This window comes from Melospiza georgiana, chromosome 11 (genome assembly GCF_028018845.1).
Source record: "Melospiza georgiana isolate bMelGeo1 chromosome 11, bMelGeo1.pri, whole genome shotgun sequence".
Taxonomy (NCBI): domain Eukaryota; kingdom Metazoa; phylum Chordata; class Aves; order Passeriformes; family Passerellidae; genus Melospiza; species Melospiza georgiana.
The window spans coordinates 6,480,986-6,495,971 of NC_080440.1; the positions used below are offsets into that span (position 1 = coordinate 6,480,986).

Here is a 14,986-nt window from a genome sequence, read left to right on the forward strand (position 1 = left end):
GGAGGGCGGGCTTGATCCATGGAGCCCGCCCCTTTTTAAACAGAGAGTCCCGGCAGCTCTCGTCCACCAGCCCGACGGGGGGAGAGGCGGAAAGCGAGGGAGAGCAGGCGGGCGGGCGGGCGGCTCCCCCGTCCTGTCCCGGCCCGTCGGTCCCGACCCCGGCCCGTCCGCCCCCGCGCACCATGCGCGGCCCCCGGCGCCCCGCGCGCCGCCGGCCCGCCCGCCCCTAACGCCGCCCGGCTCCGGCGCCTTCCCGCGGCAGCGCTCCGGGGGCCGGGAGGGGGCCGCGAGAAAGGAGAAGAGAGGGGGGAAAAAATTAAAAGAGGAAAAGGGAGGAAAAAAGAGGAGAAGGAGCGGAGGCGGGGAAAGCTGCTCCTCCGAGGACAGCGCGCAGCACCATGCAGCTGGCGCTGTTGGCGCTGGCACTCACCACGCTCTTCATCGACGGCTGGAGGACGGCAGCGAGGAGGCAGAAGCTGCACCCCAGGCAAGGTAAGGGGGTGCTCGGGGAGGGGCAAGGGGAGTGCTGCGCTGCCGCTCCCCGGGGCCGCGGGGCTCGGCCACTTCACTCAGCGTCTGTCCCCTCGCAGCCCAGCTGCTGGAGAAGCTCAGCGAGTACGAGATCGTGACTCCTACCCGAGTGAATGAGTTCGGTGAGCCCTTCCCCACCGATGTCCACTTCAGGCGGCGCCGGCGGAGCACCAGTGCTGCCCCCGACGCCTGGACGGCGGCCGCCGCCGGCTCCCCGAAGGCACACTACAGGCTGTCCGCCTTCGGGCAGCAGTTCCTCTTCAACCTGACGGCCAGCTCGGCCTTCATCGCCCCGCTCTTCACCGTCAGCCTCCTGGGAGAGCCCGCCGCAGACCAACGGCGCCTCTACGCCGAGGCGGCCGACGCCGATGTGAAGCACTGCTTCTACCGGGGGCACGTCAACGCCCGCCCTCGGCTCACCGCCGTTATCAGCCTCTGCTCCGGGATGGTGAGACCCCCGCCCCGCTGAGGGCCAGGGGCGGAAGCGCGGAGGAGGAGGAGAAGGAGGAGCGGGGCGACGGAGGGTGGGCGGGCAGAGCGATGGCGCCCGCCCCTTCCCCTGACGGCGGCGGGCGGCTCCGGCCCACCCCGGCCGCGGCTTGCTCCCACGCCGCTCCTCATCCCTCGGGTTCGGGGTGCGCCGCTCCTGCTCTGCGGATTTTTGGGGGGAAAATGCCACCCATCGACACCTGGAGGGGCGGTCTGTGGGCCAGACCCGGGCACGGACCCTGCCTGCCCCCGAGGATGCCGGTGTGAGGGACGGCTGCGGGCATACCACCAGCGCTGGCCCCGGAGCCACCCAGCACCCGAGACCAGGGCATGTCCCGGTCCCTGGTACCCCAGCTGGGTGCCCTTCGGTGCAGGGATGTTGGCACCGGGATGTGCAGAAGCTCCTAAAAGGGGAGCTCTTCTGTCTGTCCTGGTACCTTTCAGTCCCACGGGATTCCAATTTCAGGGGCTCCCCGGAGGTTTCTGCTGGCTTCATTCAGTCCCGGGGTTCCTCTGGGTGCATGTGTTCACCTATGCTTGGGCACATGTGTATGTGGCTTCCCTCCCGTGGATACCAGTATGGGATGGCTGCAGAATGTTTTGTCTTGGGTATTTTTTAATTTACCCGCCAAATATGTGCATTCATAGTTGTACGCAACTAGGAGAGCATTGGTGTCTCCTTGTAAGCAGGGATTTCACTAGCTGGACACCTTCTTCTGGTCCTTATATGTGGGTTAAAAGCCTGTCTCAGGGAAATGTGCTGTGTGCATGTGAAGCCAGCACATGATGGCGTTGCACTGGGGCCTCCAGCACACAGCAGCACCATCACCCTTTGGGCAGGACTGGCTTGGTGAACATCACTGGCATAAGGACAGGGTCTGGCAGACATGCCTCTCATGCTCCCTGCCTGTGGGTTGGTAATTATCCCTTTGTAAGCACCAGTGGGATGGCTGTGCAGCCCAGGGTGGGTGCAAGCGGTGTGACCAAAGCTGGAACTCCAGCCACTGCCCTCACAGGGGTTACCACAGAACTAGGCACACCTCCCTCATTAGCTGCTTGCTTTGTGGGGTAGTGCTGCTAGGTGGCTTGTCATCGCACACAGCTGACCACCTGTTCCTCTCTCTGGACCCTCTCAGCTAGGCACATTCAAGTCTGATGATGGGGACTATTTTGTAGAGCCACTCCTATCGCTTGAGGAGCAGGAGTATGAAGAAGAGCACAATAAACCACATCTTGTCTACCGACACCGGACACCTCCAACCAACTCTTCAGGGGACTGGCAGACTTGCAATACTCCAGGTACTCCTTTTCTTACTGCCTTGGATGACTCGATGCTTGGAAGTCCTGTTTGCAGTTAAAAGGCAGTAGGTTTAGGGGGGGGAAAAAAGAGATGTGGAGTTGAGAGACCCCTCTAGAAATGGTGCTGTGAGTGCTGGGACTGGGCTTGTGGTGGTAGCGCTGTCCTGGAGAGATGTGGTGCACCCGTGCTTTCTAGGAATTGGTTATGAGGAAGTTGCGGTCAGAAAAAAGTTTCCCTTTGATTCCTGAGGTAAAGCTGGCAAGAGAGCTTTTCATCTGTCTTGCCTTAAGTATCCTGTGAGCCCTTAAACTCGTTTTCTGTTCTATCCTACATGTAATTCCCAACCATCCTAATCTGATATACTCTCTGTCTGATACTCTGTCCTTTAAATGACATCTGTCTTAGTCTTGCTGTGCTCCTGGTCTTCTTTCCCCAAATCTGGCTGTGAGTTGTCACGTCTTACCTCTTTCTAGTGGAAATGAGGAGGTCCTAACACCAACCCTGACAGTTTTCAGTAATCACTTTTCCATGGTTCATTTTCAAAGGCTTTTTTTTCCTCATGGCTCTTCCTCCACCAGCACCATCTCCCTGACCTCCTCACTCTCTCTTTCTAGTCCTTGCACATATGAAAGAGCACACACCTTTTTCTCCCGCCCTTCATGTGCCTTGATGAGCAATAACCTTGCTCCTACTGTCCCTGTTATCTACAGTGGCCTCCTGCTGCTCTCTGCTTCCCTGACTTCCTGATGTTCACAACTAATCCTCCCCTTTGGCAGCAAATACCTCAGTTTTCTCTGATGAGGCTTATTCCTTCAGTCTCCTGTTTCACCTGCTGTTTTGCCCTTGTCTTTTGGCCTGCAGCTCGATCTACAGGAACTTTAGAACCTAAACAGAGTAGACCTTGACTGAGTTCCCTTGTGGGCTGCAATCTGCTCATATGCTGCAAAGTAGGTGGAGTTGCTCAGGAAGTAAAGGTACCACTGGAGGAGAAGTATGGTGCCCAAGTTAGGCTGCAGTTAGCACACGTTACTTGTTTGGCACCCATGACTGTGATCGTGGCTGTGCTGTTGAGCTGTCAGTCTGTTCAGCTTGCACTGATCATGCTGAGTCCAAAGATGCTCTGATACTCTGTGACCAGCCAGAGCAACATGTGCTTCTTCTGGAAGACGTGTGAATCCACTTCCACATGCAAACCTATGTGCCAGGGGTACAGTGGCACCTCTCACAAGGCTGTCATTGTTTGTTCTTCCAAGGGTTGCTGCTGGAATATGCCATTCTGGTTTCTCTCTTCCAGCTGTTTCTGCTCCCTTCTTTGAGATCAGATGCAGGAGACTCAGAACAGTTGGAAAGAAACACGGAATCTGGCACATTGCATCAGTAACCCTTGGAGGAACGGAGCAGCAGATCACAAGACTCATTGAATCAAAGGTAGCTGGGAGGGCTCTGAATTTTGCTTGTGAACTTGACTCTGTGCTGCTGTAACTGACTGGTGTATTTCACCCCACTGTATCATAGTTCTCATTTAGAATATTATTCTTCTGTATTGTAGTTCACAAGAATAATACTCCATCTGTGATTTTGCTGTATCTCTTTCTCCTTTGTTCCACTGTGCTTTGCTTCTTGCTTGTCTTTGTTTTCTTGCTCTTCTCAGTTGCTTCATGTAGTGGAGGGAGGAGTTCTCACCTCTCAAACATAAGCTTAAGTGTTCCAGATAGGCATGAGAGTCTTGTCTCCCTGTCTTTTTTCCCTCCATCTCTCCCTCTTTACCATCTCTTCTTTTTGTCATCATCCAAGCTTTTGAAAGGGAATTATGCTATGGCCATATGTGTTTGGTGAACAAGTCTTGGTTATTTCATTTAAGGAGCAAGTTCAGAGCAGCTTGGGCAATGATAAACCTTGGCATCCAACCTGAGGTTACATCTGGTGAGAGAAGGTGTCTCATGTATTTGCATCAGAGGTGAACGTGCAAAATCTAGCAGCACTCACTGTTTTAGACAAGGTGTATCTCTCACTCCTGCCAGAGAAGAATGGTTTTGTGAGAGTTTGGTAGTTAGTCATAATTGTAGGGTGTTGTGTAAATCCAATCTTTTGTCAGAAGAATGTGTGAAATGGTGCATTTGCTTTGCAGGCTTCTGGCAGGGGTGGAAATTTGCTTGAAGAGGAAATTCATGGGAGGGAAATCTAAGGTACCCTCCTGAGGTGAGCAAGGGACCCTGTGTTGCCAGGCAGTGGTGCTATTAAGAATGACTTTCTGATAGTCATCTTTCTGGAAATGATTAATAGTCAACATGCTGGTGTGCCCTTGCCATAATGCTGTAATTTTAAACTTCTTGAGGTATTCAGGAAAGTTTCCCTTGTGAGTTGACTAACAGATTGAGTAAAAGCTTTCATTTGCAGCAGTCTCCCTGGTCGTACTTTTAGTTTTCAGTGTCCTGAGGTCAGCTTAGAAAACCAGGCATTTGCTTTTGTGAAGTTTTAATTAGCAGTTTCTGATAACAGTTTTAGGTCCTCTGATATAAAAGATACTCTACAGGTGTTCTGGAAAAAGATCATTTTCCTCTGAATGCTGATGGATATCAAATGGAAGCTGTGCTCTGCAGATGAACTTTCATAGCACAGCACTGGGGTCTCTGGCAATGCATTTGAGCCGTCTGGCATACAGCTCAACTGCTGCAAGAAAAACTTTGGACAGAGTTTTCCTTGGGGTAACAGGTTAATGTAGTTTCAGTCATAGGAAATGGTGCATTTTCCTGTCCTTCTTTTCTTGTAGTCGGTGCCGTGAATCAGTTTGTCATCTGGCCGGGGATCTGGCAGGATAATCAGTTGTGTTTTACTGAATAGCCCTGACGGGATGAGGGCTTGGCCAGGCAGACAGCATGATGTCACTGAGGTGCAGCACCACTACCACCCATCGCTTCAGGATAGCAAACTCTTCCGACCCAATTATTAAATATCCGCTTTTTGAGGTGGAGGAGGAAGAGAAAAGAAATTGCAGTCCTAAAAAAAGAAAAGAGGAAGGGCTCATTGCAAGGCTGGAGAGCGCCGCTTTCCTGCACCCCATGGAGGAACAATCTGACTCCAGTGATAAAGGCACGGAGCTGCATCCTGCATCCACCTTCATGAGGCAGGCAGCACCTCCCCAGGCCCCCATCCAGTGGGACCTTCTGGCAGGAGCAGACCTGTGAGCCCTTTCCATGTGAAACTGTCAAGGTTTGGTCTTGCAGAGAGATGTCCAGGTCCAGATGCCAATAGGACACTGCCTTTGGTCATCACTTAAGTAAACTACTTGAGGCACCTCTTATTCTGGGTCTTACATCCATTTCTGCTGCTTCTCCTTTCTATCATATTTCCCATGGTTTTTGTCAGTGATGTATGCATATATGTATTTCTATGTATATTTCAGTTGTTGAGTTCTCTGGAGCTCTTCTCTTCCAGTTTTGTTGGGGTCTGTGATAGCTTTAGCCTTCTACTGAACCTTAGCAATCATTCTGCCTGTTGGCCACCCCTTATTCTGAGACAGATGTGGCCTCCTCCTGCTTGGTTGCACTGAGCCAAAATTCCCCTATGTCCATGAGTATAATTGCAAGTATTGTGCCCTTTCGTCACCCTGCTTCTGTTGACTGTTTGGCTCTTGCTCCAAACTTAGCAAATTCTGTGCAGCTTTTATTGTGACCCTGATGCAGGACTCTCAACTAAACTTTTTGGGGCAGCTCCTTCTTTGTACCCATGATGCCTTTAAGTTTTAGCTTTCGTAATTTATGTATAGTGAGTGTGAGCTGCTCCCTCCCATGCTGCTGGTCAGCTGTGCCCATCCTGAGGCTGGCATTGGACCTGGGCTCTGGGGCTGGATGTGAGGATCTTGCTCAAAGTCCTCTCTCCTTAATGAGAGCATTTAAAGCAGGAACATCCACCACGGGCAAAACTCGTCATGCAGAAGCAGCAATAACACTGTGATGGTGCCAAACTAGTAGGAAGATGATTAGAGCTGTTCCTGTTTCTGGAGGGGAGCCAGGGGGCTGTAGCCAGCAAAGAGGCCTTCCAGCAGTTCGTGCTGAGGTGGTGAGGTTTTGGAAACAGCCTCAGATGAGTGCAGGACAGAGCAGGTCTTACCTGTGCCGTGCTGACTATGCCCCCACCCACTGCTGGCAGGGGTGGGAAAGCCCAGTGACTCACCTGCTGAGGCTGCTTTCCAAAATCCACCAAGTATTATCAGCACAGATGGCTGTGGGACACAACCTGCAGACTTAGCATATCCCACTACCTGCCAGAAATGAATGCAAAAGGGTCTCAAATTTGCTGGTATTTTGTTGGGTGTTACAGCAGTTTGACTGCTGGAGAGTACATGTGTGGCCAGGCACAGCAGCTCCACAAAGGGAAGCCCCATGTGGTCCAGGGGAGGAGAAGAGAAGGTCTGTGTGTAAGTTGTGCTGAGAAGGGTCCTACAAAAAGCAGAGGAGGAACCAGCAGCATGAAGCAAGTCTTGCTGCTGAGCCAGCATGGCACAGGCATACTCAGTAATGTGTCACTGATTTTTGAGTTGCATTAACGAGTAATTTGTAATAGATTACCCTTTCACAGTAACTGTAACAACCTTTCCCACTGAACCTGGGGAACCACCAGGGCAGAGGAGGGCTGCCCTGTGTCTTGAGCAAGCAGATGCCTGATGCTGCCAGCTCAATGATTGTGATCTTATTTCTGCATGATAATTAGCACCAGCCTGCTCTCCTAATGCCAGCCAGCTGCATGGGAAGTCACTGGTGAACCAGTGGCACAAGCAGGAGATGGTTCTGTCACCATGTTCCCATGTGCTTGGAAGGGCTGGTCAGGTTGAGGTTGCCAGAATGGGGGTGTTATCAGTGTGTTATCAGTGCCATGATCAGGGAGGAGGCCTGGGGAAGGATGTGTTTGCTATCTGGTACTGTGGCTAAAGCCTGACTTTGTAGTGTGGTCTTTCATTGGTGCAGGAAGGGGATGAGCTGTTGTTCCTGCTCCAGCTGTGGTTCCAGGTGTGTTTGCAGTGTTAAAATTGGCAATAGAGTGGAATGAGGCCAGTGGTGGAAAATTTCCTGCTCCTTCTCCAGACCCTTTGTATGTGTTATGTTGTTACTTTATAGCAGTTTCAAGGCAGAAACTTTGAATTCCTTTTCCTCAGGGCTCAATGTTTGTACTCCTGTGAGTGGTGTGTGGTGAAATCCCAGATCCTTTGCACTTGGATTGTTGGTCTGTAGCCCTTTAGTATTTTTGCTGTTTCTTTTGGACTCTGTCTTCCTTCCAACTGTGTCCCCTCTTTTTTGTTTTCAACTCATTCATCCAGCAGAATTCTGCATTCTAGGTGTCTGGTTTCCAGGCAGGTCTTCAGGCAAATTCTGTACTGCTGAGTGTCACGTAAACTCAGGCTTGCAGGAGATCTGCAGGGAGGCTTTCTTAAGCCTTTACTTCCAGGTTGAGCAATCCTTGAGCTCTTTCAAGAGTCTGTTTAAACTGTCAGCTTTGCTCTTGGCCTCAGGGTAAAACACTGAGTTTGTTCTTTTCCTCAGAAAAGTTTCTTATCTTAAAGAAGTGGATTGTAATTTTTAGTCAGATAGTAATTAATTCACATTTCCTTCCCTCCCAGAATAAAGAAGAGAATTGCATCACAACTCCCATATGCTAATGTAATTAATTCTATTTCTGCCTCCCTGTTGAGGTAACAGCACAGTAAGAGCCAACTGGTATTTGGTCAGCTGGGCCTGGGAGGTCAAGCTCAAGCTTTTGCCATGCTGAGCTGGGGAAGGGATCGGTCTGTAATGTTTGAGGTGTCTTGTGATATTGACAAGTGAAATAAGGTAATAGACTGACTTCAGTTAAAAAACATTGATCACAGTCAGTGATACAGATCCCATAATTAGTTTTGGCTTAAGATTCCTCAATGTGAGTTATAAGTGCATGCATTTTGTTGTTACTCTTAGCCTTGAATATGTATCAAGCATCCATCTGGTGCCCTAAAGGTGTAAGATTTAAGATTATAATTAAACAAATTGTTGTTGATTGGTTATTGTTCTGCAATTTAAACATGGTAAGTGGACAGAGTTAAATTATTCTCCTGGAATCAAAATGGACATACTTTTGCCTCATCTGTGTGGACATCCACTGAAGAAGGACAGGTGGGAGAAGCAGAGGGGAATCACTTGGGTGCTTTCTGTCTGTTCCCTATGGCATATATTACTGAAAATAAACAGGCTGACTGTTCTGTGACTGCTTCTCCCATATGCCTGTAATGTCATTATCAACATCCCTGTGGCCAATTGCTGAACAATTTTTTTTTCTTTTTGTCTAATGGGATATTTTGTCTTATCTTTTACTGACTGTCAGTACAAAGTTGTGGTGGCCTCAATGTTGTTCTTGTTGGCATGGTGCCTCACAGGTGTCACTAGAGACTAGTGTGGGACACAGGTTGTGTAGTTGTGACTGTTGTGCATTGGAAGTTGCCTGAAGAGCATGTGTGGGAGTTCTGTAAGATGATCTTGAATCATTTTCTGCCACATGTTCAGCTCATGTGTTAGTATGTCCTTTCATAAAGAGAAAATTTGTTTTGTTCATTAATCTACTTTCTGTCTACTGTGCAAAATTGATAGCTTTCGCTTGCAACATTTTACCTTAGGCATAAAAATAATCTTTTAGGCTGGAATGCATTCTGATATTCATCACCTGGAAAGAAAACATTTAGAGTATGTGTGGTCTTTAGTGTTAGCATGGTATAAACCAGAGAATGTTTTATTACTAAGGGAAGCTGACTGCTGCTCACTGCAAGTCCGTGGTTCTCAGCATTCTGGTTCAAGCAGTGAGAAGAAAGGCAGGGTCACCCTGACAGACATCAGGGTTCAGCATCTCCTTGAGCTTTGGCACCTCCAGGTCTCTATAGTCAGAGACACAGGATGCAGTGAGTGAATTGGGGTGGAACTGTTGGTTTGTGCATCAGTGATGCTTCATGCCAGTCTGAACTGCTCATGGCTTTCTATCTTTGCTTTCTGGCATTAATATTTTCACATATTGCAAACACAAATTCTGCGCTCTGGGCTTGACACGTGGGACTGACTTCAACAGGAGGAGCTCCTGGACATGGACCTGGCTATAGCAGCAGCTCTGGTTCACTCAAGGAGCTATCCAGAGGGAAGGCAGGATTAATCCTGCTCATAGGACTGATCATCTCAATGTGGTACAGGGCAAGGCAGTGGCTGGTCCCCAATTTGTTTCAATCCCTGGCTATTGTCCAAGCAGGGTGTGAAGCTCCTGGCAGAGAAGGTGTGTTCAGCTCTGGGTTATGCTGACCACATCAGCACCCCACAGTTACAAAGGTGAGAATTTGGCCTCATGCAAATCCATCTGAGATACATTTGTAGGTGTACAGAAAGACAGAGATATAAAACATCTTGATATAGAATTAGGACAGACCCAAGGCTAGAAAAGTTCTTTGGTCTGGCTTCTTACCTGTTTGTGTCCTAAAGAGGAGCCAGTTTCCATTCCATTTCTTGGCAAGAAGAGCCTAAAAATGTGGTTCAGTTTCAGCCAGTCTGATCTCTGCATGAAGGCAAATCCATTTTCCTCTCTCTGTTTCCCAGGTGATGGCAGTCCCTGGGGCAGCTGCCTTTGTAGCAGCTACAGGCAGCAAATCCAGCCAGGCAGCTGGAGCTGGGGCTTGGACTGAATCTTTTGGCCAGGGTTTGCTCCTGTGGAGTTGAGGGAGACAGGTCACACACTGACTGACTGCATGAGGGGAACTCAGCTGAATTTTGGTCTGTTTTATGGAGGTGTGCAATAATTTATTATCTGTGCAACTGGATTAGAGCAGGGCTAGAAGTGGTGTGGGTCAACCGCTGAGTGGCAAATTTTATTAAAAATCCTAGGTCACACATTCAGAAAACTTGTCATAATTAGTCAGTTTGAAAGGATCATACTTTTTTTCTAGCAGGGAGATGTTGTTAGCTCACGAAAGAATTTTTCTTGCCTCCTTCTCTTGCTCTCTCTCTCTCTGTTACATTTTTTTTTCGCTGCTATGTGCAGCTCTTATGAACTTGGACCTGAACTGGAATTGCTTGAATTGTTACATGTCTTACTTAATTGTGCAAATTGCTTTCTGTTCCAAGGACTAGTTAATGTAGAAATGGAAAGGATTAGGACTGTTGGGATAAGTGATCATTCCATCTTTTAATGTTTGGTTTAGTATAACAATAGTTACTATGTCAAAAGCAGATCCTGACTCTGCCCTGTCACCCTTTCATGCAGGCAAAGTACTCACACAGGGCCCGAGTCTTCTCTGCCCTCTTTCTTGTGATAGATCCAAAGTACATTAGCCAGCAGGAAACATCCATAAATCAGCTGAATGGATTCTGGGCTGAGGCTTCTTGCCTGGGCAAAAATAAATGGCATTAGTGAAAAGATGCCATCAGGAAGTGATATCCTTGCACAGGATTGGGTCTCCTTTTAAGTCCCACATTACAAAGAAGAAACCAAACAGAAAAAAAATTAAGATAAACTACCAGGTCTGTATAAAGACAGTGAAAACAGCATAGATTGCCTTGGTAAAGTAGGCAGTAAAATGGACATTATTCTAGCCTTTACCTGCCTCTCAAATGAATACAAGCTGTTGAGTCAGTGCATGGGCTCGCCTCATACTGGAATTATTGAACTATAGTTTACATGATTTTAAAGGTAGTAAGTAAAAAGGAAAAGAAAAGTAAAAAAGTAAAAGAAAAATGTTTTGCTTCTTAAACTCATCCAGTTACTACCATGTGTAAGTAGATGTGTTTCAGGTCATTGCAAAGACTGGGGGCTTGCCAAGAAAACCATTTTTCTTGCTGATTTCTGTTACTATGTTAACACAATAGGGAAAATAAAGTGGGGAAATATCACACCCTTTTCTGATGTTATGTGTGGCAGTAGGAAGCTGGTGCTGCAGAATCACAGTTTTGTGTAATGTGAGATTTTCCCTTCTGCCTGATGGAGCAGGAGCACATTGCGCCATTCAATGAGAGCCCTGCTGTTGTGGCCATTGTAATGGAGCAGGATATCAGCAGAATCAGGCACACAGAGTTCCTGGCAGTGCCTGGGTGCTGCTCCCATTAACGTGGTCAGGATTTTACAGATGGGTTGAGAGCAGTGCACAGCCATTAGCATTTAATTTTTTACAGGTGAGTGCACACTATCTACATGCAACAAAGATGGGTGAAGATAACAGTTCACTACTACCAAAGTCCAGGAGGGATTTTCCATGCAGGGCATCCCCATCACTGGTGCCTGGTTTTCCAGTAACCAGGCTGACAGACACCCAATATGTGACCTGTCCAAATGGCACAGTGCAAGTGTTGGAGTGACTTTGTGAGTGGAAATAATTCAGTTGTTTTGGAAGTGAAGATGTGTCTGCCTTCATTTGTGTGCTGAATGGGCAAAGAGCACTGATACTGTACCAACACTTGGCAGGATTAAATTAATGATTGCACTTGATGATCTTTAGTATCTTTTCCAACCTAAATGATTCTGTGACTCTATGCCAGATCTCTGCACAAAAAGGAAAGTTATTTTTCCTCTGTGCTGAGCATACCTGGCTTTGTTGGGCTCTGATTCTCCTGCATGATCAGGGGCAGGTCAGGGCTCTCAGAACAAAATGTGGAATTTCATGTGGTACTCTCTGGGTGGTTTGTGAGGTTTTTTTTTAGTGTGTGACACCAGCTGCAGGATTTCAATGCAAGCCCAATGAATATCAACTTTTTTTATAGATCTGTGTGATAGGTGTCTTCAAAGATAGATGTCTTTGCAATTCCCTCTTTTTTTGCCATCTGACATCCCTGTGACTGGATGGTTGGAGGAGAAGGTACCCGAGCCTCATGGCCCCACCTAGGGCCCTGTAGAGCTCTGCCTTCACTCTGCAGCTTTGTCTTCAGCCTCACTCAAGCCCTGTTGAGGATCTCACCATCCTTAACACATTTTTGCTTGGGCACCTGCTCCTTTTGGAAGTTAGTTATTTAAAAGGGGAATTTGAGTGGTGGTCTGAGGGTGCAGAGAGGAAAGGAGAGGAGCTGGCTCAAGGGCTGGGGTTAGCACTTTCTCCTCAGTCTGGTCCTCTCCTCACCTTTAAGTTATTTATATGCATAGTTGGCTCCCCAAGCTGATTGGCACTGAATGAGTCGGGATAATGTCACGGTTGCCCACGAAGCAGTGCCAGCATGAGAGCATAACCTTGCCAACACAAGGGCATTGATTAGAGCAGAGGAACTAGGGCAATCCAATTATAACCACAAATGCCATTGGCTTTCTCAAATTCTTACTCAAATAACTGCAGACTCTGCTGTATTAAGGTGGTCTGGGCTATATCAAGAAAGGGGAATTTAGAGGACTTAGGTAGTACAGAGTAGGCAGGATTTAATTCTTAACTGCTGTATTGCCTATTTACACATAGGGCAGAAGGATAGTATTTTTCACTTAGGTAGAAGCTGATCCCCTTTCCCTGCCATGATACTGCAGAACATATTTCTTTATTTGGAAATTATTACAAATATTTCTAAAAGGAAACTATACAAGAAAAAAAAAATAAGAAGTTTCCTATCATTTCAATCTTGTTTGAGCATTGAATATTCCTTTGTTCTGTAATATTATGCTTCCTCTAACCTACTCAATGGGTCAGATAAGGAAATGTGATATTTTTCACCACCATGACGAAATTAAACTAAAGCTACAAAAAGCATGAGGATTGTAGCCTGGAGTCGTAGATGAGTAGTTCAGATTTGGCTTTATATTAAATGCAGAAGTGAACAGTCTTTTGTGGATGAATCACATTCAATTAGCTACTTCCTATGATGAACTGATTAAAAATTAAGTGGCATCAAATAAGCCTGATTTTGCTCTTACATTTAAATAATGCTATAATTACATACTAATCAGATGGTAAATCTTAATTGTACACGTTCCATATGTTTTATATGCCTGTTCTCCCTCTTCACTTTGTCGTCTTTGTATCAGCATGGAGTATATTTTCAGGCTGCTTTTATGTTTGGCCTAATTGAATATCAAAAGCAGTATATGTGAAACTTCCTGAATTCTATTCTTTTGCCAGTGGCAGCTGTGCTATTAGATGACCTTTACCATTCCTGTAGCACAGAATAATAAAGGGAGGGGGGGAGCTGAAGCCCAGCCGTGTTATTGTTAGAGACAGAAATAAATCATATATAATTGCTTTGCTGTGAAGGCCAAATCCTGCCGTCCTTCATGCCTGAGTTAGAAATACAGGATTTGGACCTTTGTTTCCTGGCCACCTTGGACGTGCCCAGAATCCTCACACTGCTGCTGCAGTGGCTAATTACCATTGCAGGGCTCCATCCCTCCTGCACAGACCAGGAGCTGGATCTGCTGCAGGGAATGTCCACCTCTAAGTGCTGCTGGCTTCCCCAAGACGGCTTTAAAAATGAAGCCTTAGATGTTGGATTACATGGTGGGCTTCCACAGAGTGCTTCTGTTTCAGTTCCCTGCTTGCTTGGAGCAAGCCTACACAACTTTGTTGAGGCAATAGGTATTTTGACTTAGCATACACATGGCATTAATTTTACTCACTCCAGAATGTACTGTATGTGTTTTCTGCCTTTTAACCATAGATCATGACCACAGTCACAAAAAGAGCAAACGGAAACACTGGAGAAGGCAGTGGGCAGAGAGCAGCATATTGTCTGACGTGGAGATGTTGAAACACAGCCTGGAAGTGAATTCTTTTTCTGGGGACAGCAACAAGACGGGGACCATTGGTGAAAAGAAGAGCCACAAGCGAACAAAGCGGTTCTTGTCCTACCCACGTTTTGTGGAGGTGATGGTGGTGGCTGACAGCAGGATGGTCGCCTACCATGGAGCCAACCTTCAGCACTATGTCTTAACCCTGATGTCAATAGTGAGTGTTCAACCAGGGCAAGTAGATTCACCCACAAGTCGTTTTCTAGTGGTCACAGAGCCCCTCTCTGCTGCGTTCATATGCAACACCATCAGTTTGCCTTCCCTGGGCATGGAGATAATGCTGGGGTTACATCAAAAAATGGTAAAACATGGCTGGAAAATGCTGGTTGGAGTCTTCTTTCCGAGATCCATCACACTTCCTGATCCTTCTCACACCTCTCTCTTCCAGCTTTCTGAACATCAGATACCATGAGCAATAACACTGCTTGTTTAGTCCACATGCTGTACTATTGTTTTTATTTAAGCCCACATGAAATAACAGCTGAATTTAAAAGGTGCTTTGGGCACTGTGCCTTCCAGGGGCCTGAGGCTGGTAGGTTAGGCAGTTGCCTGACTTTCCTTGCTGTTGCAAGGAGAAGGAGCCTGTTGTCACCTTGATCCTTAGCATAGTTCTCAAGTTGGCTTTTCAGGCTGAGAGCAAGCACCTTAGGAGCTGCAGGTACTAGGATGCAGTAGTGCAGTTTCCAGACAGGCAGTTCTGTAGATTCAGAGTGACTGGCAGGGAGTACCCAACACATTTGTGTCTCTGGAGGGATGTTCATCCTGTCTGAGGGTAGAAGTGCACTGAATGCATGGTCTGAAGCTGCCCACGTCAAAATCAGGTGCTTGGAAGAGTAAGTTGCTTTTGACAGTCTTGTTTGGTGGTCTTTGTGTCTCAGAGCAGAATGATCCTTTAATTTGGTGAAATGTGTGCTA

At 47.5% G+C, this 14,986-nt stretch overlaps 1 protein-coding gene across 1 annotated transcript in view; it reads left to right on the top strand.

The window, feature by feature from the left end:
- The first annotated feature begins 241 nt into the window (after positions 1–241).
- ADAMTS9 (ADAM metallopeptidase with thrombospondin type 1 motif 9) overlaps positions 242–14,986 on the top strand; it is a 76,345-nt gene continuing 61,600 nt past the window's right edge. The window contains exons 1-4 of the mRNA XM_058032174.1: positions 242–492; positions 591–979; positions 2,157–2,319; positions 13,942–14,228. Of these exons, the coding sequence (XP_057888157.1) occupies positions 399–492; positions 591–979; positions 2,157–2,319; positions 13,942–14,228 (933 nt within the window). The 5' untranslated portion in view covers positions 242–398. The remainder of the gene's footprint in view (positions 493–590; positions 980–2,156; positions 2,320–13,941; positions 14,229–14,986) is intronic.